Source organism: Carcharhinus amblyrhynchos, chromosome 3 (genome assembly GCF_965287045.1).
Source record: "Carcharhinus amblyrhynchos chromosome 3, sCarAmb.v2.hapA, whole genome shotgun sequence".
NCBI classification, from domain to species: Eukaryota; Metazoa; Chordata; class Chondrichthyes; order Carcharhiniformes; family Carcharhinidae; genus Carcharhinus; species Carcharhinus amblyrhynchos.
Window position 1 is genome coordinate 4,975,215 of NC_137326.1, and position 21,235 is coordinate 4,996,449.

Genomic DNA, 21,235 nt, shown 5'->3' on the forward strand with positions numbered 1-21,235 from the left:
GTTCTTTTTTTTTAAGCAACATCTTATTTGCAATAACTAAAATAAACCACTCAATGGTACATTCTGCTTCGCACGAATCAACCATCCTCCAATATTTCACGAGAAGCTCCCTTACAAATTCACAGATCTAGAAATGTGATGCCCAGTTATTGCCACTCTTCTCTGAGAAACTCCACAGGAGAACTGCCATGGTGCATATTAAAAATATTTTGTTTTCTTTCGTCCTGAATATGCAGGTGGCACAGTGTTTGGCACTGCTCCCTCACAGCGCCAGGGACCCGGGTTCAATTCCTGACCGTGGGTCACTGTCTGTGTGGAGTTTGCACATTCTCTCTGTGTCTGCGTGGGTTTCCTCCGGGTGCTCTGGTTTCCTCCCACAGTCCAAAGATGTGCGGGTTAGGTGGATTGGCCGTGCTAAATTCTCCCTTGGTGTACCCAAACAGGGGGGTTGGAGTGTGGCAACTGGGGGATTTTCACAGTAACTTCACTGCAGTGTTAATGTAAGCCTACTTGTGACAAACAAGTGAACTTCTATATTTGAAGTTTAAGATAATTGGCGAAAGGTCCACAGGAGGATGATAGCGTTCAGTCCCTCCAGCCAACGCTGACTCTCTGCATGAGGAATTTAGCTAGTCTCACTCTCTGTCCCTTTGCCTTGACCTTGCAATAGTTTTCGATCCAGCCTCCTTTTGAAAGCCATGATTGGACCTGCTTCCGCCATAGAATCCCTACAGTGCAGGAGGAGGCCATTCAGGGCCTTCAAGTTTGCACCAACTCGGCATTTTACTCAGGCCCACGCACCCCCAGCCTGCCCGATCCCCCTAATCCACCTTACCAACACAACTCGGGACACTAAAGGGCAATTCAGCATGGCCAATCTACCTAACCAGCACGTCTATCACATTGTGGGAGGAAACCCACGCAGACGTGGGGAGAACTCACACAGATGCCATCTAGGCAGTGCATTTCAGATCCTAACCATTCACTGTGTTCTTTTAGATAAAAAAATGTCCTCATCTTTTCTTGGCAAAAGAACCATTAACTTTAATTTGGGGTTCTCAGCTTTCTGAGTATTCCACCAATGAGAACAGTTTCTCTCGATGTACGCTGTCTAGATCTCTTGTGATTCTGAACCAGATTTTGGGTGGGTTGGGGGGGTGCTTATTTCCCCTTTGCAGGGGGTTATCATCTGGAGCGACTACAGATGCTCAGGTTGTTTCCCTCCTAACAGAAAAGGTTTAATAGGCGCATTTACAGTCATGAAACAGGTTTGGAGGGCCAAAGGGCCTGTTCCTGTGCTGTAATTTTCTTTGAAAGAGGGTCGGTAATTAAAGGAACAGATTTATTGTAAATGGTAAAAGAATTAGAGGAGTTTTTTTATTGTTGTTTGTTGTGATCAGGAATGTTCTGCTTGAAAGGACAGTGAAAGCAGATTCAGCCAGGACTTTCAGAGTGTGATTATTCTATCAAACTGGCTTCATTTTGCCCACATGCTTCACTGTGTCCCACATTCGCTGGAATTCAGCTCAAACACTAATTGAGCAGATCCCTCAAGACTCCATTTGAATTTCATGACCATTTGTGCAATATTAATCCCCCCCCCGCCCCAACCCTGACCTCCTCCTCCTCCTCCTCCTCCAGCTCTTCCTTTTTCAGAAATTTTAATAAGAGCAAATTGGCTTCCAGAAGTATTTTGGCAACCGATTTGCATAAATCATACAAAGTTGACGCAGCTGTACTCTGCCTCTTGTTTTAAATAAATTCCTTCGCGTGGTGTGAGAGTCGCTGGCTAGACCGCCATTTGTCGTCCATCCCTAATTGCCCTTCAGAGGGCGGTGGCAAGCTGCTTTCTTGAACCGCTGCAGTCCATGTCCCCGAGAAGATGATTTAAACTCTCTCTTAGCAAGCATGGATAGATTTCTATCAGCCAATCCTGCCCCCATCCAAAGCCTGTACCTTAACTCTCACCAGCTCCTGAGCTTCCTGATGTATATTGAACAAAGAAAATTACAGCACAGGAACAGGCCCTTCAGCCCTCCAAGCCTGCACTGACCATGCTGCCTGATTGAACTGAAACCCCCTACCCTTCTGGGGACCATATCCCTCCACTCCCATCCTATTCATGTATTTATCAAGGAGCCCCTGAAAACTCACTATTGTATCTGCTTCCGCTGCCTGCCCCGACAGCAAGTTCCAGGCACCCACCACACTGTGTTTGAAAAAGAACTCGCCTTGTACATCTCCTTTAAACCTTGCTCCTCGCATCTTAAACCTGTGCCCCCCAATAATTGAAAATCTTGGTCTGACAATTCATCTCCTTTAAAATTCTCATCTCCCTCATTTCCGCACCCTTCCATGGCTTTATGCCTTTGCCGTCTCTGTAACCTCCTCCAGCACGAGAAACAGCAGGTCGAATTGTGAGTCTGGCGGGCAGGCTTCAGTGAATCCCCAGTTTGGCTGCGGCTGAGCTGCCTTGCACCTGTAACTGGGAGATTTGCTCTGAGTGTTGATGCATTGGAAGTGACTCGAGTTTGTTGCTCATCTGCTGCCCTCTGTTGCTAACCTCCCAGTCACTGCTGCTCCCTGCCTGGGAATGGGCTGAACCTGCCATGCAGAGCAGAGCAGGGATTTGAAAGGAGTTAGAGGAAAGCTGAAGTTAAATAGTGGTTTGATGCTGCCTAACTCTCATTTTCCGCCACTTGCTGACTACATTGGTTCCGGACCATCAACTCCTCAATTCTTATTTAAGTTTGTGTTTAGGCTTGCATTAACACTGCAATGGAGTTGCTGTGAAAATCCCCGAGTCGCCACACTCGGGCACCTGTTCCGGTCAATTCATCTGACCAGCACGTCCTTCAGACTGAAGAAGGAAACTGGAGCACCTGGAGGAAACCCACGCGGACATGGGGAGAATGTGCAAACTCCACATAGACAGTGACCCAAGCCGGGAATTGAACCTAGATCCCTGGCATTGTGAGGCAGCAGTGCTAACCACTGTGCCACTGTACCGCCCATGTGTATTCCTTTCTTTCCATGATCTTGTACCCCCATTCCTGTCAAACCCTCCCCCGTTTCTGTAACCTCTTCCTTCAACCTTTCAATGTCTCTGCCTCGTGATCATCCCTAATTTTAATGACTCGCATCATTAGTGGCCGTACGTTCTGATCCTGAGCTCTGGAATCCCTTCCCTAAACCTCCTTTACTCTCCACTTGATACCTCTAATCCTTTAAGATGAGTCCTAATGCTTTTGGTCATCTGTAAAACTATATCATTAGAACATAGAACACTACAGCACAAACAGGCCCTTCAGCCCACGAGTTGCACCAAATCGTATCCATGCCTACCAGGCCTATCTATAACTCTTGAGCCCATTAAACCCCATATACTCATCCAGAAGTCTTTTAAAAGACCTCAGCAAGTTCGCCTCTACCACCACCGACGGCAGCCGATTCCACTCACTCACCACCCCCTGAGTGAGAAACTTAGCCCTAGCGTCTCCTCTGTACCTGCTCCCCAGCACCTTAAACCTGTGTCCTCTCATAGCGATGGGAGTCATATCCTGTATGACTTTGTTTGAAGTTGTGTTTGATACCACTCCTCCTGTGAAGCACCTTTTACAATGCTAAAGGTGCTATGTAACTGCAGTTGTTGGAGGAATATTATTCGTATTTGAGGCCAGACAAAGAGATGGCAGAATTAGGGATTTGGTGGGGCATCAACAATCCTCACTTCACCTGATTTGAAAAATTATTCATTCAAGGGAAACATAGAAACTAGAAGCAGCAGGAGGCCATTCAGCCCTTCGAGCCTGCTCTGCCATTCATTTTGATCATGGCTGATCATCAAATTCAATACCCTGATTTTACCCCCCCCTTCCCCCCCATATCCCTTGATCCCTTTAGCCCCAAAAGCTATATTGAATTTCTTCTTGAAATCACACAATGTTTTGGCCTCAACTACTCTCTGTGGTAGTGAACTCCACACATTCACCACCCTCTGGGTGAAGAAATTGCCCCCCTCTCAGTTCGAAAAGGTTTACCCCTTATCTTCAAACAATGACCTCTAGTTCTGGGCTCTCCCACCATTGGCGGAAGTCCAAAGATGTACCAGTTTGGTGGATTGACTAAATTGTCCCTTGGTGCCCCAAAATGTGTAGGCTAGAGAGATTAACAGGGTAAATATGTGGAGTTATGGGGGTGGGGGGAGTGGAGTTGGGCCTGGGTAAGATGCTCCCCAAGAGTTGGTACAGACTCAATGGACTGAATAGCCTTCTGCACTGGGGGGCTTCTGTGGATGTGAAGGTTGCTGGTGGGCCAATGATTTTTAGCTCGCCCCTCCTTACTCTTGAGACGGTGATGGTGAACTACCTGCTTTAAGCACCGCAGTGGGGTGGTTGCACGCGGTGATTTTGTTTTCGTATAGTGATCTGTTACAACTGTGTGGCTTTCTCAGCCATTTCAGAGGGCAGTTCAGAATCAAAAATAACTATTTATGTAGAAGGATCCTTTGGATTTGAAATGTTAACTGTTTCTCTCTCCATAGATGTTGCCAGAGATGTTGAGTTTATCCAGCGTTTCCAGTTTTTATTTCCGATTTCCAGCACCCATTTACCTCGGGGATCAGTGCTGGGTCCACTGTTATTTGTCATTTATATTAATGATTTGCATGAGAATTTAGGAGGCCCAGTTAGTAAGTTTGCAGATGACACCAAGATTGGTGACATAGGGGACAGTGAAGAAGGTTATCACGAATTGCAACGGGATCTTGATCAGTTGGACCAGTGAGCTGACGAATGACAGATGGAATTTAATTTAGATAAATGCGAGATGATGCATTTTGATAGATCGAACCAGGGCAGGACTTATTCAGCTAATGGTAGGGCATTAGGGTGAGTTACAGAACAAAGAGATCTCAGGGTACGTGTTCATTGTCCACTTTCAAGGAGGAGAGTAGTGAAAAAGACATTCAGCAATGCTTGGTTTCATTGGTCAGAACATTGAACACAGGAGTTGGGATGTCTTGTTGAAGCTGTACCATCGCCTGATGCAGTTTTTCGCCACGTAAGTAATAGTCCTTCCTACCATTATTCCTACCAAAGTGGACCACCTCGCACTTGCCAACATTAAATTCCATTGTCCAGTTCCTGGTCCATTCGCCCAGCCTATCTAGATCCTTCTGCAGACTCTCCACACCCTCCGCGCAATTTGCCGTTCCACCAATCTTGGTGTCATCAGCAAATTTCGACACCATACACTCGGTTCCCTCCTCCAGATCATCTATATAAATGGTAAGTAGCTGAGGCCCCAGCACTGACCCCTGGGGCACTCCACTAGTCACCAACCGCCAATCCGAATAGCACCCATTGACCCGCACTCTCTGCCTCCTATTTGACAGCCAATCCTCTATCCACGCTAACACCCTATCCCCAGCTCCATGCCCCCTTACCTTCTGCAATAACCTCTTGTGAGGTACCATGTCAAACGCCTTCTGAAAATCAAGAAAGACCACATCCACTGGCTCTCCTCTATCCACCGCCCTAGACACAGCCTCATAGAACTCCAATAAATTCGTCAGATACGACTTCCCCTTAACGAAACCGTGCTGCATCTGCTTTATCAAGCAATTCCCCTCAAGATGCCTCGCTATTTCCTTCTTGATGACGGATTCTAACATTTTACCTACAACAGACGTTAAACTAACCGGCCTATAATTCCCTGCCTTTTGCCTGCCACCCTTCTAGATCAGCTTAGATGATCAATATCTTTTCCCAAAGATCGGGGAGTCTAAAACTAGAGGGCATTGGTTTAGGGTGAGAGGGGAGAGATACAAAAGAGATACCAGAGGGTGATGAGTGTCTGGAACAAGCTGCCAGAGGTAGTAATAGAGGTGGGTACAATTTTGTCTTTTTAAAAGTGTTTAGACAGTTACATGGGTAAGGTGGGTACAGAGGGATGTGGGCAATTGGGATTAGCTTAGGACCTATTTAAAAAAAAAGACGGCATGGGCAAGTTGGGTCGAAGGGCCTGTTTCCATGCTGTAAACCTCCTGAGTCTATGACATCTGCGCGGTTATGCTGTTATTAGAATCAGTTACTGTGGAGTCTGTCATCACCTCTATGCCAGAACAGGAAAGGACAGCCATTAGTGAACCGGATGGGTCTTTGCAGCAATAGTTTCGTGGTCATTATTACAGAGGCTAGTTTCTTTTAATTGCAGATTAATTAATTAAATGTGAATTATTTCATGCTGCTGTAATGGGATTTGAATTCCTGTCTCCAAAGCTTCTGGAATTCCAGTCTGGAAATGCTTATGCTCCATTGTATTTATGTTCTCTGGAGCTGGTCACTGGATTGACATTGGGGTCTGGGCAGTGAAGAAGTGGTGAGGGAGGAACCATCAACCAGCGCTCTACCCCGGATTTCCGTATGTGGGCAGCACGATGGCACAGTGGTTAGTACTGCTGCCTCACAGTGCCGGGGATCTGGGTTCGATTCCCGGCTCGGGTCACTGTCTGTGTGGAGTTTGCACATCTTCCCGTGTCTGTGTGCGTTTCCTCTGGGTGCTCTGGTTTCCTCCCACAGTCCAACGATGTGTGGGTTAGGTTGATTGGTCATGCTAAACTGACCCTAGTTTCAGGGGATTAGCAGGGTAAATATATGGGGTTACAGGGTCAGTGCAGCCTTGATGGGCCAAATGGCCTCCTTCTGTACTGTAGGGATTCCGTGACCCCACCTGTTATGTGTAATTGTACATGGATGTTGGGTAAGAATGGATGATTGCAAGTTTTTTTTATTTTTTATTCATTTTATGGGATGTGGGCACCACTGGCTGGACTTAGCATTTATTGCCCATCCTTAAATGTCCTCCGATTCAGAGGGCATTTGAGAGTCAACCACATTGCTGTGGCTCTGGAGTCACGTGTAGAAAGAAATCTCACAACACCAGATTAAAGTCCAACCGGTTGCCCCACTTTGCCCCAGTTCAACTCCGGCATCTCCACATTGTCACGTGTAGGCCAGCCTGGGTAACGACGGCAGATTTCCTTCCCGAAAGGACATTAGCAAACTAGCTGGGTTTTTATGACAATCGACAATGGTTTCATGGTCATCGTTAAACTTGTAATTCAAGATTTGTGTGAAATTCAAACTTCTCCTTGTGCCATGGTGGGATTTGAACCTGGAGTTCGAACGTTCCCAGAGCACTACCCTAGTTCTCTAGTGACAATAGTACAATGTCACCGCCTATCCTACTGAAGAATTCTGACATTCAGTGCTGAAGTTGATAAATTAACAACAGCCAAAGGTACAAGAGGATGCCTATACAGTGCCCAGGAAGAAGAGAGAATTGGGGGCTGGTAGGGTTGGCTTTAGAGTAACGATGAAGGTTTGACCACTTGCATGTGTCCATTAGTGTATATTTTGTTTTGTTTTGAAGCCTTCTCATGTTGTTCCATCTTTCCTCCAGGTTTACTCAATGATTGTCATTCTCCCAAAAACGCCTTTGCGGGAGAGAATATCTCTGCCATGTGAGTCATTTAATGTTCTCTTCTTCTGCTTTGCCAATTGGTATTCCTGGGCATCTGAAGCGTCTCATTCCTGTGGCCTTCCATTTGCGCCTGATTCCATAGAGACACCCGCTGATGGATCCAGTTCTGAATGGGGTTTGCAAAACCCCACCGGCACACTGGTACAGTGGTTAGCACTGCTGCCTCACAGCGCCAGGATCCTAGGTTCAATTACGGCCTTGGGTGACTGATTATGTGGAGTTTGCATGTTCTCCCTGCGTCTGTGTGTGTTTCCTCCGGGTGCTCTGGTTTCCTCCCACCCTCCAAAGGTATGCAGTTTCAGCTGATTGGCTATGCTAAATTGCCCCTTGGTGTCCCGGGACGCGAAGGTCAGAAGGATAAATACGAGGGATTGTGGGGATAGGGCCCGGGAGGGATTGTTGTCGTTGCAGATTTGGAGGGCCGAATGGCCGCCTTCTGCACTGTAGGGTTTCTATGATTCTATGCTCTATTCTAGCGTCTGTAAGAGATGACCAACCCTGCAGTTTGTCCCAGAGTCTCCAGGAATTAAAGACCAGAATGGTGCTGTGTGCAAACAAAAAATAGAGAAATAATCAAAAGGGGCATTTTATAAAAAAGGGTATTTTTAATTTTGGTTGTAAAAGTATTTTTAAAAAGCTGTTGAGGTAGGTGTGAGTTGAGGGGTGGTTGGAGATGGAACATCCTATGATGTGACCTGCAATATCTGTCCAACAAGAGTTGATGACCTACAGGTCAGGTCAGGTCCTGATACACAGACCATGTGCTCGCAGAGTTAGTGTCCATTTAGCAATCCGGTCTGAACGGAACCCAGATTTGTCCTGACTTGTTTTCTTTTCCAAACCCTTGCAGCCAAGAAAAGCTTCTACATCTATGCTGCGATCTTATCGTTGTTGAACCTGATCCAAGGGATTGGCAGTGCATTGCTCTGTGCTAATGTTGCAGTGGGATTGTGGTAGGTATCAATTTATATTGCAACAGGACTGGGCTGGTGAAAGCTGAGTATAGGAGCTATTGGAGATTGTTTTGGATGCATTGTATAGGCTGCTTCCCCTGGCTGAGAAGTGCTGAACTAGGAATGTAGTCTCAGAGTAAGGAGTGTAGCCTAAGAATAAGCCTGGGATGAGAAATTTCTTCACCGAAGATTGTTGTGAATCTTTGGAATTCTCCATACGAACGGGAGCAGGGGACCATTCAGCCCCTCGGACCAACCCTGCATTCAGTACAACCATCCTCTTTTGCTGCCCAGTTCATATTCCTCCAAACAAGAGATGCTTGGTCTTCAATGTACTCAGTGATGGAGCATCCACAATCCTCTGGGGAAGACAATTCCAAAGATTCATGACCCTTTGAGTGAAGAAATTCCTCCACCCCTCACTCCTAAACCATTTGGCCCCATATCCTGAGGCTGTATCACTGTGTTCAAGACTCCCCAGTCAGGGAAACAACTGCTCTGCCAATTCCCTTCAGATTCTTGTACACTTCGAGATCTCATTCCTCTAACCTCCAGAGAACGTAGACCCAACTGACTCAGCCTCCCATCTATCCCAGGCAGTTGTGGATGTTCAGTCATTGAATATAGTCAAGGCTGAGATTGAGAAGGTTTGGAATATCTCAGAAAACAAGAGGTCTAGGAATGGAGCAGGAAAGTGGAGCTGAATAAGAAGGTCAGCCAGGATCGAATGACAGAGCAGATTTAAGGGGACAAATGGCCTATTTCTTAAGCTCTTATTTCAGAAACTTGGGGTTTGTGGGAGGGTGGTCAGAAGGGGATTTATCCCTTACTTAGAGTAATAGACAGCTTCCTTGGTGTAGTCCTGGAACTGACCTTCAGATTAAACCCTGTAATCGGAGTTGAACCCATGGGCTTTGGACTTGAGGTAAAATATCAGAATGAAGCTCAGCATTGAGGCTTCTAAGCAATTGGGGAGGCACGGTGGCACAGTGGTTAGCGCTGCTGCCTCACAGTGCCAGGGACCCGGGTTCAATTCCTGGCGTGGGTCAATGTCTGTGTGGAGTTTGCGCACTCTACCCGTGTCTGTGTGGGTTTCCTCCCACAGTCTGAACGATGTGGTAGTTAGGTGCATTGGCCATTCTAAGTTCTCCCTCGGTGTACCCAATCAGGTGCCAGAGTGTGGTGACTAGGGGATTTTCACAGTAACTTCATTGCAGTGTTAATGTGAGCCTACTTGTGACACTAATAAATAAACATGAAACTTTAATAGTGTTCAAAAATAAATTAAAAGTTAAATTCTGTGTCAAGTCATGTACACTCAGCGTAGCCACTGAAATTGTGGATCACAGCATTATACAACAGTGAAAACAGTTCCAGGGGAATCGCCAAAAGCAATGGGTGAAGACACAAGATTTAGAGGAACTGTCCAAATTGAAAGAGAAGTATTTTAATTTGTGTAGCAGAGAGTTTTATATTCTCAGGGCAAAAGAAGTTTCTCCCTGTTGGAGTGATTAGTGATTATTTTATACTTACAGTCGCTAGTTCCAGGCTCTGCTCAAGTGGGGACAGAGGAGCACGGGACAAGGAGTGGACCATTCAGCCCTTCGAATCTGCTTTCCCATTCCGTCAGATTGTGACTGATCTGGTGGCGGCTCAGTCCCACTTTCCTGATTGACCTCCGTAACCCTTGTCTGTCAGAAATCTAACTTGGCCTCGATTCAACTCGATGAGCCAGCCCCCACTGCTCCCTGCGGAAGAGGATTCCACAGACCAGTGACCCTGAGAGAGGGAATTTCTCCTCATCCCCACCCTAAAGGGAGACCTCTTGTTGTTAAATTATGCCTCCTGGCTCTAGTCACCTCCATTCTCCAGATATCCGCCCTATCCAGTCCCCTCAGAACCATGAATGTTTCCATAAGATCACTTCTCAGTCTTCTAGATTCCAATGGATACAGGCCCAACCTGCTCAACTCTTCTTCATAAGATAAACCCCTCGTCCCAGGAAGGTGTTCAAGTGAATCCTCTTGGAACTGCTTCCAACACAATTATGTTTATTTTTTCAAATAGGGAGACCAAAATGTACACGGTATTCCAGATGTGAAACATCATCTTTGTGTTTATCCCCTCGGGCTTTAAAGATTTATCGGCTCACCTTGCTGTCTTCCCATTTCTGGAGAAATCTGTTCTGTATTTCCTGAAATCTATAACCTCTCATTTCTGGTATCATCCTTTTTAAATCTTTTTTTGTAGTTTCTTCAGTGCCGCTATATCCATTTTCTAATATGGAGACTGTGGCACGGTGGGTTAGCACTGCTGCCTCACGGCGCCAGGGACCCGGGATCGATTCCCGGCTTGGGTCACTGTCTGTGCGGAGGCTGCATGTTCTCCCCGTGTCTGCATGGGTTTCCTCCCACAGTCTGAAAGACCTGCTGGTGAGGTGCATTGACCCAAACAGGTGCTGGAGTGTGGCGACTAGGGGATTTTCATAGTAACTTCATTGCAGTGTTAATGTAAGCCTTACTTGTGACTAATAAATAAACTTTAAATGAATGATGCGGTGCTCCAGGTCAACCAGTAAGGGAATCGAGGGTTACAAGGAAAGGGCAGGAAAGTGGAAGTGAGGAGTATTTGATTGGCCATGATCATATTGAATGGTGCAGCAGGCTTGAGGGGCTGAATGGCCTACTTCTGTCCCTATTTTAGGTATAATCTAACCAAGGCTCGATGCGAGTTTAACACAACTTCTCCTCATGGTGACAGTATTCTGCGTAAAGTTACTGTTAGTTGGAATTTGTGTAACACGCTTCCCCTTCTCTCCTGTTCTAGCTGTGTGGATGTCACCACGTTCCTCTATTTCAGCCTGTTTGCCCCGCTGATCTACGTTACATTCCTGAAGGGTTTCTTTGGGTAAGTTTGTACGTTTATCTCGGTCAGCACCGTTTTAATTTCGGGGGAGGAACGTGATAGGGAAGGATTTGCGTTCCTTCCACAACCTCAGGACATCCTGAAACATGTTCCCTCGGGAGGCGATGGCACAGTGGTATTATCGTGAGATTAATCCAGTAACTCAACTAATGTTCTGAGGACCTGGGTTCGAATCCCGCCCACGGCAAATGGTGGAATTTAAATTTAATTAACAAAAATGTTTGGAATTAAGAATCTACTGATGACCATGAAACCGTTGTTGGGAAAACCCATCTGGTTCAATATCATAGAAATCATAGAAACCCTACAGTGCAGAAAGAGGCTATTTGGCCCATCAAGTCTGCACTGACCATAATCCCACACAGGCCCTACCCCCGTATCCCCACATTTACCCGCTAATCCCTCTAACCTATACATCTCCGGACACGAAGGGGCAATTTTAGCATTGCTAATCAACGTAACCTGCGGATTTTTGGACTGTGGGAGGAAACCGGAGCAGCCGGAGGAAACCCACGCAGACACGAGGAGGATGTGCAAATTCCACACAGACAGTAACCCGAGCCGGGAATCGAACCCAGGTCCCTGGAGCTGTGAAGCAAGCGGCCTGAATTTTAAAAAAAAACAACCAATGAAGTGCTTCCTGTTTAATGTAGGAAACGGGGCAGTCTATTTACACAGCAAGATGTCATAAACGGCAACGAGAGAATGATCAGCTGATCTGATGTCATACTTTGAGGGATTGATATTGGCCAGGGTGATCTTCATAATAGTACCGAGGGACATTTAAAACCTTCTATTCATGGGTTGGGTGTTGCTGCCATTTATAACCCACCTCCGAGTGCTTAACTACTGCTGCCCCTGGAGTGTAGGTACACCCGCAGTGCTGTTAAGGAGGGAGTTCTAGGATTTTGACTCTATGACAGTGAAGGAACGACAGTATAGTTGCGTGTCAGGATGATGTATAACTTGGGAGGGGAACCTGCAGATGGTGATGTTCCATTGTATCTGCTGCCATTGCCCTTCTAAGCAGTGGAGGTCACTGGTTTGGAAGGTGCTGTCGAAGGAACCTTGGCAAATTGTCGCGTATCTCTTGCATCCACTCCTGGTGACAACCGTGACTGTGCAGCACTCCCTCAGTGTTGCACTGACAACTTTGGGCCTAAATTTGACATTTGACTCTCGAGAGTTGACTCTCTGCAGGGGAGGTGATGAGAGAACTTCCCCAATAACAGCATAGGTTGAGTCAGAGGTCTCCCTTCTCTAACCCAAGCCTCACTGTTTCAGGGCCAATGAACAAAGTAATGGCCACTGCTGTAATGCAGGGAAACACCTCGGCCAATTCTTTTTACAACGTAGAATCATCGCATTCTACAGTGCAGAAGGAGGCCATTCAGCCCATCGAATCTGCACTGACTATAATCTCACCCAGGCCCTATCCCCATAAACCCATGCATTTACTGTAACTAGTCCCCCTGACACTAAGGGGTAACTTAGCATGGCCAATCCACCTAACTCCCACATCTTTGGAGTGTGGGAGGAAACCAGGACACCGGGAGGAAACCCAGGAAGCTGTGTTTACGATATCTGTTTGTCCCTGCAGGTCGGAGCCCAAGATCCTCTTCTCCTACAAGTCGCAGATTGACGAGCCGGAGGACGCAGATGTGCACCTGCCCCAGACCCACTCTGTCGCAAAGAAGGAGGGGCTGGAGCCTGGCCCCTACTCCAACACACAGATTGATGGCTCAGCTGCTTACCTGGACGACCTGACCGTCGGAAGCATCAACAGCATTGACAGCGACCGGTGGAAAATGATGAACGCATGAGAGTGGGGGGAGTGGGGGGGTGGGGGAGGGGGAACAGTGGGAGTTGAGGAGGGGGGGGGGGAAGAAGCTGCCACGTCACTCCTTGCACTGCCTCATCCGACAAGAGATTTCAATATTGGAATGGACAGTTTATGGGATTTTATAAATCCTCCTGATTTTTTGTTTTGAAAACACTTGCCAATCTGTGAGCATGAGAACTGTGCCCTCACCGACCCCCACCCTCCACACCTCCCTCACCCTCCCCATCTCCCCCCCCCCAAACACTCCTTGGGGTTTTTAATTTTAGTTTTTCTTCTTGCCAGGGTTCTTGCTTCCGTCACCCAATTCCCTCCCTCCTCTGCGCCTCCCAAACTTTGCAAACAAAAATTCCAGCCATTTCCCCCAGTCCCATTGGTGGAAAATTGTGTGTGTTTGTTTCTTTCTATGTGCTTCTTTTTAAACGTGATTGCCTCTCCAAGCTTTAACGAGTTGGAGGCTAATTTATTTCACTCCCCCCCCCCGCCCCACCAATCCCCCCAATCCCCATCCCTTCCCTCCTGTTGACGTTACTAATTTGGAACAAATGGAATTAGAAATTAAGACGAACACGAGGAGCGTTTTGAAACTGTGGCCACCCCTGTTCTCCTCCCGCCGGTTACTTGCTCTCTCTCTCTCTCTCTCTCTCTCTCGCTCCGCTTCCTTTTCCCATTTAAATCCTCTTGCCGGTTCTCTGAAGAGCAGGGGAGGTGGGGGCAGCGAGAGAGAGAGAGAGGAGGCAAAGTCTGTCCACCGCAGTATTAATTTAGCTGGTTCCCCTCGTGATTGTCTGCTGCTTGGTGGTGGCATAAGCGGTTGGGGAATTTCACAGCCCGAGCGTGACTGACTCTCCCTGATCTTTAGGCGTAGGTTTAATGTTGAGGACTCCACGCTCCAGGTGCTGTTAACTGAAGGATTGAAGGCCTTTAATAATAAAAAAAAAAATTATTTTTAAATGTTTTTGCCTTTGCGTACTTTCGATTTGAGAATCATTTGTAAGTTTTCTTCTTTATAGTGTTTGAGTTTATTAATGTTTTGGAGGGAATGCAAACAAACTAGAGGGGGTAGGTTTAAGGTGGAGAGGGGAGAGAGGTACAAAAGGGTCTAGAGGGGCAATTTTTTTCGCACAGAGTGTGGTGAGTGTCTGGAACGAGCTGCCAGAGGTAATAGTCAGTGGAGGCGGGTACGATTTTGTCTTTTAAAAAGTGTTTAGACAGTTTTTTTATTATGGATGTCACTGGCTGGCCAGCATTTATTACCCATCCCTAGAGAAGGTGGTGGTGAGCTGCCTTCTTGAACCGCTGCCGTCCATGTTCTGTGGGTTGACCCACAATGCCGTTAGGGAGGGACTTCCAGGATTTTGACCCAGCGACTGCGAAAGAACGGCGATATATCTCCAATACATTTGGACAGTTTCAGATCATTTATTTCCAATATATTCGGACAGTTACATGGGTTAAGGTTACAGTAAGAAGTCTCACAACACCAGGTTAAAATCCAACAGGTATATTTGGAATCGTGAGCTTTCGGGGCGCTGCTCCTCGATCAGGTGAGTTCCATCAGAGGTATGATTGGTATGGAGGGATAAGGGCCAAATGCGGGCAGTTGGGACTAGCCTAGTGGTAAAAGCTGGGCGGCATGGACAAGTTGGGCCAAAGGGCCTGTTTCAATGCTGTAACCCTCTATGACTATAAACTTGGGTCATTTGGCTGCCCGAGACTCTTGTGTTCAAACCCCCGTCTATGTGGCCTCCCTGAGGAATGAGTTCTCAGTTTGGGCTGTGGAATCACAGAATCCCGACAGTACAGGAGGAGGCCATTCAGCCCATCAAGTCTGTACCCACCACAATCCCACCCAGGCCCTATTTCCGTAATCCCATGTATTTACCCTGCTAATCTCCTGACACAAGGATCAATTTAGCACAGCCAATCCACCTAACCCACATATCTTTGGACTGTGGGAGGAAACCGGAGCACCTGGAGGAAACCTGCGCAGACATGGGGAAAGTGTGCAAACTCCACACAGATATATCTTTAAAAGCCAGCCGTAAATGAAGCCCAGTCCATCAGGCAAACCAGCCTCCCATTCATTGTCTCAGTCTACACTTCCCACTACCTCGGCATAATTAAGGATCCCCACGCACCCTACACCCCAGCTGTGACTGTAACACCCACGGCTGGAATTGAACCTGGGACTTTGGTGCTGTGAGGCAGCAGTGCTAACCACTGTGCCACCGTGTCACCCATGGGACCTGAGAAGGTCAGGGATTTCAACTGGGTTCCAATTCTATTTTAAGTGTTGGGGTAAAGAAAAGGGGGCCCATCCAAATCAACTATCTATTCCCCTGATCCACACCTGTGTGTCCACCTCCATAGAGGAGGCTGGACATTGACCGTGAGATAAAAGCAAATTACTGAGGATGCTGGAAGCTGAAACACAAACAGAAAATGCTGGAATATCTCAGCAGGTCTGACAGCATCTGTGGAGAGAGAACAGAGCCAACATTTCTCCCTGCCCCCTACTCTCCCAAATTCACAATAAGGGCTGTACTCCTCTTGGGTAGATTTTTGACAATGTGATTGGGCACCCATTTTTTAAAAATTTCAATTTTCTTTCATTTCCATTGATTTTTAACAATAATCTGCATTTATAGCACCCTCTTCATAGAATCCCTACAGCACAGAAGGAGGCTATTCGGCCCATCAAGTCTGCACTGACAACTATCCATCACGGGCCCTTTCCCCATAACTCCACAAATTTACCCTGTTAATCCCCCGACACCCTAAGGATCAATTTAACATGGCCAATTGACCTAATCCACCTATTTTTTTTTGAGTGTGGGAGGAAACTGGAGCATCCGGAAGAAATCCATGCAGTCATGGGGAGAATTGCAAACTCCACACAAACAGTGACCTGAGCCTGGAATTGAACCTGGATCCCTGGCACTGTAAGGCAGCAATGCTAACTACTGTGCCATTGTGCTGCCCAAGTAAAACACCCCAAGGCGCTTTGTGGGAGGATTATCAAATAAAACTTCCCACTGAGCTACCTAAGGACAAGTATTAAAGGGTTTCTGATGGGGTTTTTAAATTTGATTTATTATTTGTCACATGTATTGATACACAGTGCAAAGTATTGTTTCTTGCGCACTGTACAGACAAAGCATACTGCTCGTAGAGTAGGAGAGAGTGCATGTAGCGTTACAGTCATAGCTGGGGTGTAGGGTGCGTGGGGATCCTTAATTATGCCGAGGCAGTGGGAAGTGTAGACTGAGACAATGAATGGGAGGCTGGTTTGCCTGATGGACTGGGCTTCATTTACGGCTGGCTTTTAAAGAGGGGGGGTTGGGGGGGGCCGAGGCCGCGAAGGCATTTGAAGATGAGGATAAGAATTTTAAAATTCAGGCAACACCAGAATGGCCATCAACGTTGGTCAGTGAGATCAGGGGTGACGGGTGAACAGAAGGTGGTGCAAGCTAGCCTGTGAAATTCAGACGAGCTCAAGTTTATGCCCGGGTGCAATCTGTGTCTGAATCGTTAACCCAGCTTTCATTTTTTTCGAATATGTTGAGTTTTTGTTTTGAGAAAACCCTTTTGGAGGCTTCTGTTAAATTTCTGCAGAACCTGCAGTACCCCCAAGCTCCAGGTGGGTGCACTGATGAGAAATATCTGTTCCTGTGGAAAAGCTGCACCACCAGAAGGAACTAAGTGGTACAGCAACCTTTCAGAACCGGAGGGATTAATATATATACATCACCCAGAATTGTTACAACACAGAAAAAGGCCACTCAGCCCATCATGTCTTTGCTAGCTCTCCAAAAGAATTTAGTATAGCCAATGCATCTAACCTAAAAGAGCAATGTACCCAGTGCCACTCCCCTGCCTTCTGCTCATATCCTTGCACGTTCTTCCATTTCAGATCAACTAAATTCCTTTTAAATGGGGCAGCAGAGTGGTTGACATTGCTGTCTCACATGCCAGGGAACTGCGTTCGATTCCAGCCATGGGTGACTGCGTGGAGGTTGGGCTTTCTTCCTGTATCTGTAATGGATTCCTCCTACGCTCTAAACATGTGTAAGGTGGATTAGCCATGGTAAATGTGCAGAGTTGTGAAGGTGGGGTAGGCCTGGGTAAGATGCTGTTTTGGAGAGTTGGAGGAGACATGGGCAGAATAACTTTGCTATGCACTGTAGGAATTCCATGGTTCTATTGGAATGCCTTCATTGGACCTGTCTCCACCACACTCTCAGACAGTGCATTCCAGATCCTAACCACTCACTGTGTGAATCTGTCACCACCACACTCTCAGACAGTGCATTCCAGATCCTAGCCACTCGCTGTGTGAATCTGTCACCACCACACTCTCAGACAGTGCATTCCAGATCCTAGCCACTCGCTGTGTGAATCTGTCTCCACCACACTCTCAGGCAGTGCTTTCCAGATTCTAATCACTTGCTGAATGAAACGGATTTTTTTCCTTGTTGCCATTTGCTTCTGTTGCCAAAGACCTGAAATCAGTGCCCTCTGGTTCTCAATCTTGTGGTTAAAGCTAAACAACAGATACGCACATCTGGAAATAGTGCACAGGGTTACAAACATAGCATGGTTCATGGACACAGCATGGTTGAAGTTTGTTATGGGCAAGGAGAAAGTGGGCGACACAATGGGTAGCACTGTTGCTTTACAGCGCCAGGGGCCCAGGTTCAATTCCAACCTTGGGCGACTGTGTAAAGTTTGCATGTTCTTCCTGTGTCTGTGTGGGTTTCCTCCGGGTGCTCCGGTTTTCTCCCACACTCCAAAGATTAGATTGGTTGGCCATGGGAAATTGCTCCTTAGAGTCAGGGGGATTTGCAGGATAAATACCTGGAATTACAAAGACACGGCTTGGGTGAGATTATTGGTGCAAAGTCAATGGGTCAAATGGCCTCCTTCTGCAATGTGTAGGCATTTTATGATTCTATTCTAACCAAAAGCTGAATTGCATTAGATACCATGTTCTAAGACTTTTACTGCAGCAAACAACCCACAAATAACATTGACTAAACATTACTTAATAAGCAACTATATTAAATGGATGGGAGGCTGGTTTGCATGATGGATTGGGCTACATTCATGACCCTTTGTGGTTTCTTGGGCAGAGTAGGAACCATACCAATGGGATGCCAGAGCTCCAGGTGAGTCGGGGGCACAGGTGAGTGTAATGACTATCACTAAGGAGAACGTTCTGGCGAAACTGAAAGGTCTAAAGGTGGATAAGTCACCTGGACCAGATGTACTCACCCCCCCCAGGGTTGGAAAAGAGGTAGCTGAGGAAGTCAAGGAGGCATTGGTGGTGATCTTTCAGCAATCAATGGAGGCAGGGAGGGTCCCAGAGAACTGGAAAGTAGCTAATGTAACCACTGTTTAAGAAGGGAGGGAGACAATAGACAGGAAATTATAGGCCAGTTAGCCTGATTTCAGTCATTGGCAAGATTTTAGAGTCCATTATTAAAGATGAGATTGCGAGTACTTGGAAGTGCGTGATAACATAGGTCTGAGTCAGCATGGCTTTGTCAAGGGGAGGCCATGTCTGATAAATCTGTTAGAGTTCTTTGAGCAGATAACAAGGAAGTTTGATAAAGGAAGGCCAATGGACATGATTTATTTAGATTTCCAGAAGGCCTTTGACAAGGTGCTGCATAGGAGACTGTTAAATAAGTTAAGAGTATGATGTTAAGGGTACGATCCTAGCATGGACAGAGGATTGGCTGACTGGCAGAAGGCAGAGAGTGGGCATAAAGGGGTCTTTCTCAGAATGGCAGCGGTGACTAGTGGTGTGCCTCAGGGGTCAGTGTTAAGACCACAACTTTTCACAATATACATTAATGATTTGGAAAAAGGAACTGAAGGCACAATTGCTAAGTTTGCAGATGATACAAAAATATGTAAATGGGACTGGTAGCACTGAGGAAGCAGGGAGGCTGCAGAAGGACTTGAACAGGTTAGAAGAGTGGGCAAAGAGGTGGCAGATGGAATACAATGTGGGAAAGTGTGGGTTATGCACTTTGGAAGGACGAATGGAGTCTTAGACTATTTTCTAAATGGGGGAATGCTTAGGAAATCAAAAACACAAAGGAATTTGGGAGTCCTTGTTTAAGATTCTCTTAAGGTTAATGTACAGGTCAGTCGGCAATTAGGAAGGCAAATACAATGTTAGCATTCATGTCGAGAGGGCTAGAATACAAGAGCAGGGATGCACTTCTGAGGCTGTATAAGGCTCTGGTCAGACCCCATTTGAAGTATTGTGAGCAGTTTTGGACCCCATATCTAAGGAAGGATGTGCTGGTTTTGGAAAGGGTCCAGAGGAGGTTCACAAGAATGATCCCTGGAATGAAGAGCTTGTCGAATGAGGAACAGTTGAGGAGTTTACGTCTGTATGCATTGGAGTTTAGAAGGATGAGGTGGGGGGGGGGATCTTATTAAAATTTACAGGATATTGCGAGGCCTGGATAGAATAGACATGGACATGGAGTTTCCGCTAGTAAGAAAAACTAGAACCAGAGGGGCACAACGTCAGACTAAAGGGGCGATTCCTTAAAACGGAGATGAGGAGGAATTTCTTCAGTGGTGAATCCATGGAACTCTTTACTGCGGAAGGTTGTGGAGACCAGGTCATTGAGTGTCTTTAAGACAGAGATAGATAGGTTCTTGATTAATAAATGGATCGGGGTTATGGGGAAAAGGCAGAAGAATGGGGATGAGAAAAATATCAGCTATGATTGAATGGTGGAGCAGACTCGATGGGCCGAGTGGCCTAATTCTGTTCCGATGTCCTATGGTCTTATGTATGCCTAAAACTGGAAGCTTTTGACCATTCCTACTTCAGCCCTGTTGAAGTAGACAGGGGCATGTTCTCCTCTACGCTTCCTGACAATCTCCTTTGTTTTGTTGACATTGAGGGAGAGATTATTGTTGCCGTACCAATTCACCAGATTCTCTATCTCATTCCTGTACTCTGTCTTGTCATTGTCTGAGATCAGACCCACTACAGTGATGTCATCAGCAAACTTGAAAATTGAGTTGGAGAGGAATTTGGCCTCACAGTAGAAGGTGTATAAGGAGTATAGTAGGGGGCTAAGAACACAGCCCGGGGGGCACTGATATTGAGGATGAGCGTGGAGGTGTTCCCTTGTCCTTACTGGTTGTGGTCTGTGAGTTAGGAAGTTCATAATCCAGTTGCAGAGGGAGGGGGGGGAGGGTGGGTGAGGTGAGGGGGGGGTGGGGGTGGGTGAGGTGAGGGGGGGTGGGTGGGGGTGGGTGGGGTGAGGGGGGGTGGGTGGGGTGAGGGGGGGTGGGTGGGGGTGAGGGGGGGTGGGTGAGGTGAGGGGGGGTGGGTGGGGGTGGGGGTGGGGGTGAGGGTGGGTGGGGGTGGGGGTGGGGGTGAGGGGGGGTGGGGTGGGGGTGGGGGGGTGGGTGGGTGTGGGGGTGGGGGGGGTGGGTGTGGGGGTGGGGGGGGTGGGTGAGGTGAGGGGGTGGGGGTGAGGTGAGGGGGTGGGGGTGAGGTGAGGGGGGGTGGGGGTGAGGTGAGGGGGGGTGGGGGTGGGGGTGAGGGGGGGGTGGGTGGGGGTGAGGGGGGTGGGTGAGGAGGGTGGTGAGTGGGGGGGGGGTGGTGAGTGGGGGGGGTGGGGGTGAGTGGGGGGGGTGGTGAGTGGGGGGGGGTGGGGGTGAGGGGGGGGTGGGGGTGAGGGGGGGGGTGGGTGGGGGCGGGGTGAGGGGAGGTTGGGGGGGTGGGGGTGAGTGGGGGGCGGGGTGAGGGGGGAGGGGGGGCGGGGTGGGGGGTGGTGGGGGGCGGGGTGGGGGGTGGGGTGAGGGGAGGTTGGGGGGGGCGGGGTGAGGGGTGGTGGGGGGCGGGGTGGGGGGGTGGGGGGGGGGTTGGGGGAGGGTGGGGGGGGCGGGGCGGGGGCGGGGTGGGGGGAGGGGGGCGGGGCCAAGCCTG

At 47.8% G+C, this 21,235-nt stretch overlaps 1 protein-coding gene across 5 annotated transcripts in view; it reads left to right on the forward strand.

Moving 5' to 3' along the window:
- tpra1 (transmembrane protein, adipocyte asscociated 1) overlaps positions 1–13,256 on the forward strand; it is an 80,639-nt gene extending 67,383 nt beyond the window's left edge. For all 5 annotated transcript variants that reach the window (XM_080218651.1, XM_080218648.1, XM_080218647.1 and 2 more), the window contains exons 8-11: positions 7,465–7,525; positions 8,396–8,498; positions 11,325–11,405; positions 13,024–13,256. In XM_080218651.1, coding sequence (XP_080074777.1) covers positions 7,465–7,525; positions 8,396–8,498; positions 11,325–11,405; positions 13,024–13,246 — 468 coding nt within the window. In that variant the 3' untranslated portion in view covers positions 13,247–13,256. The remainder of the gene's footprint in view (positions 1–7,464; positions 7,526–8,395; positions 8,499–11,324; positions 11,406–13,023) is intronic.
- The last annotated feature ends 7,979 nt before the right edge of the window (positions 13,257–21,235 follow it).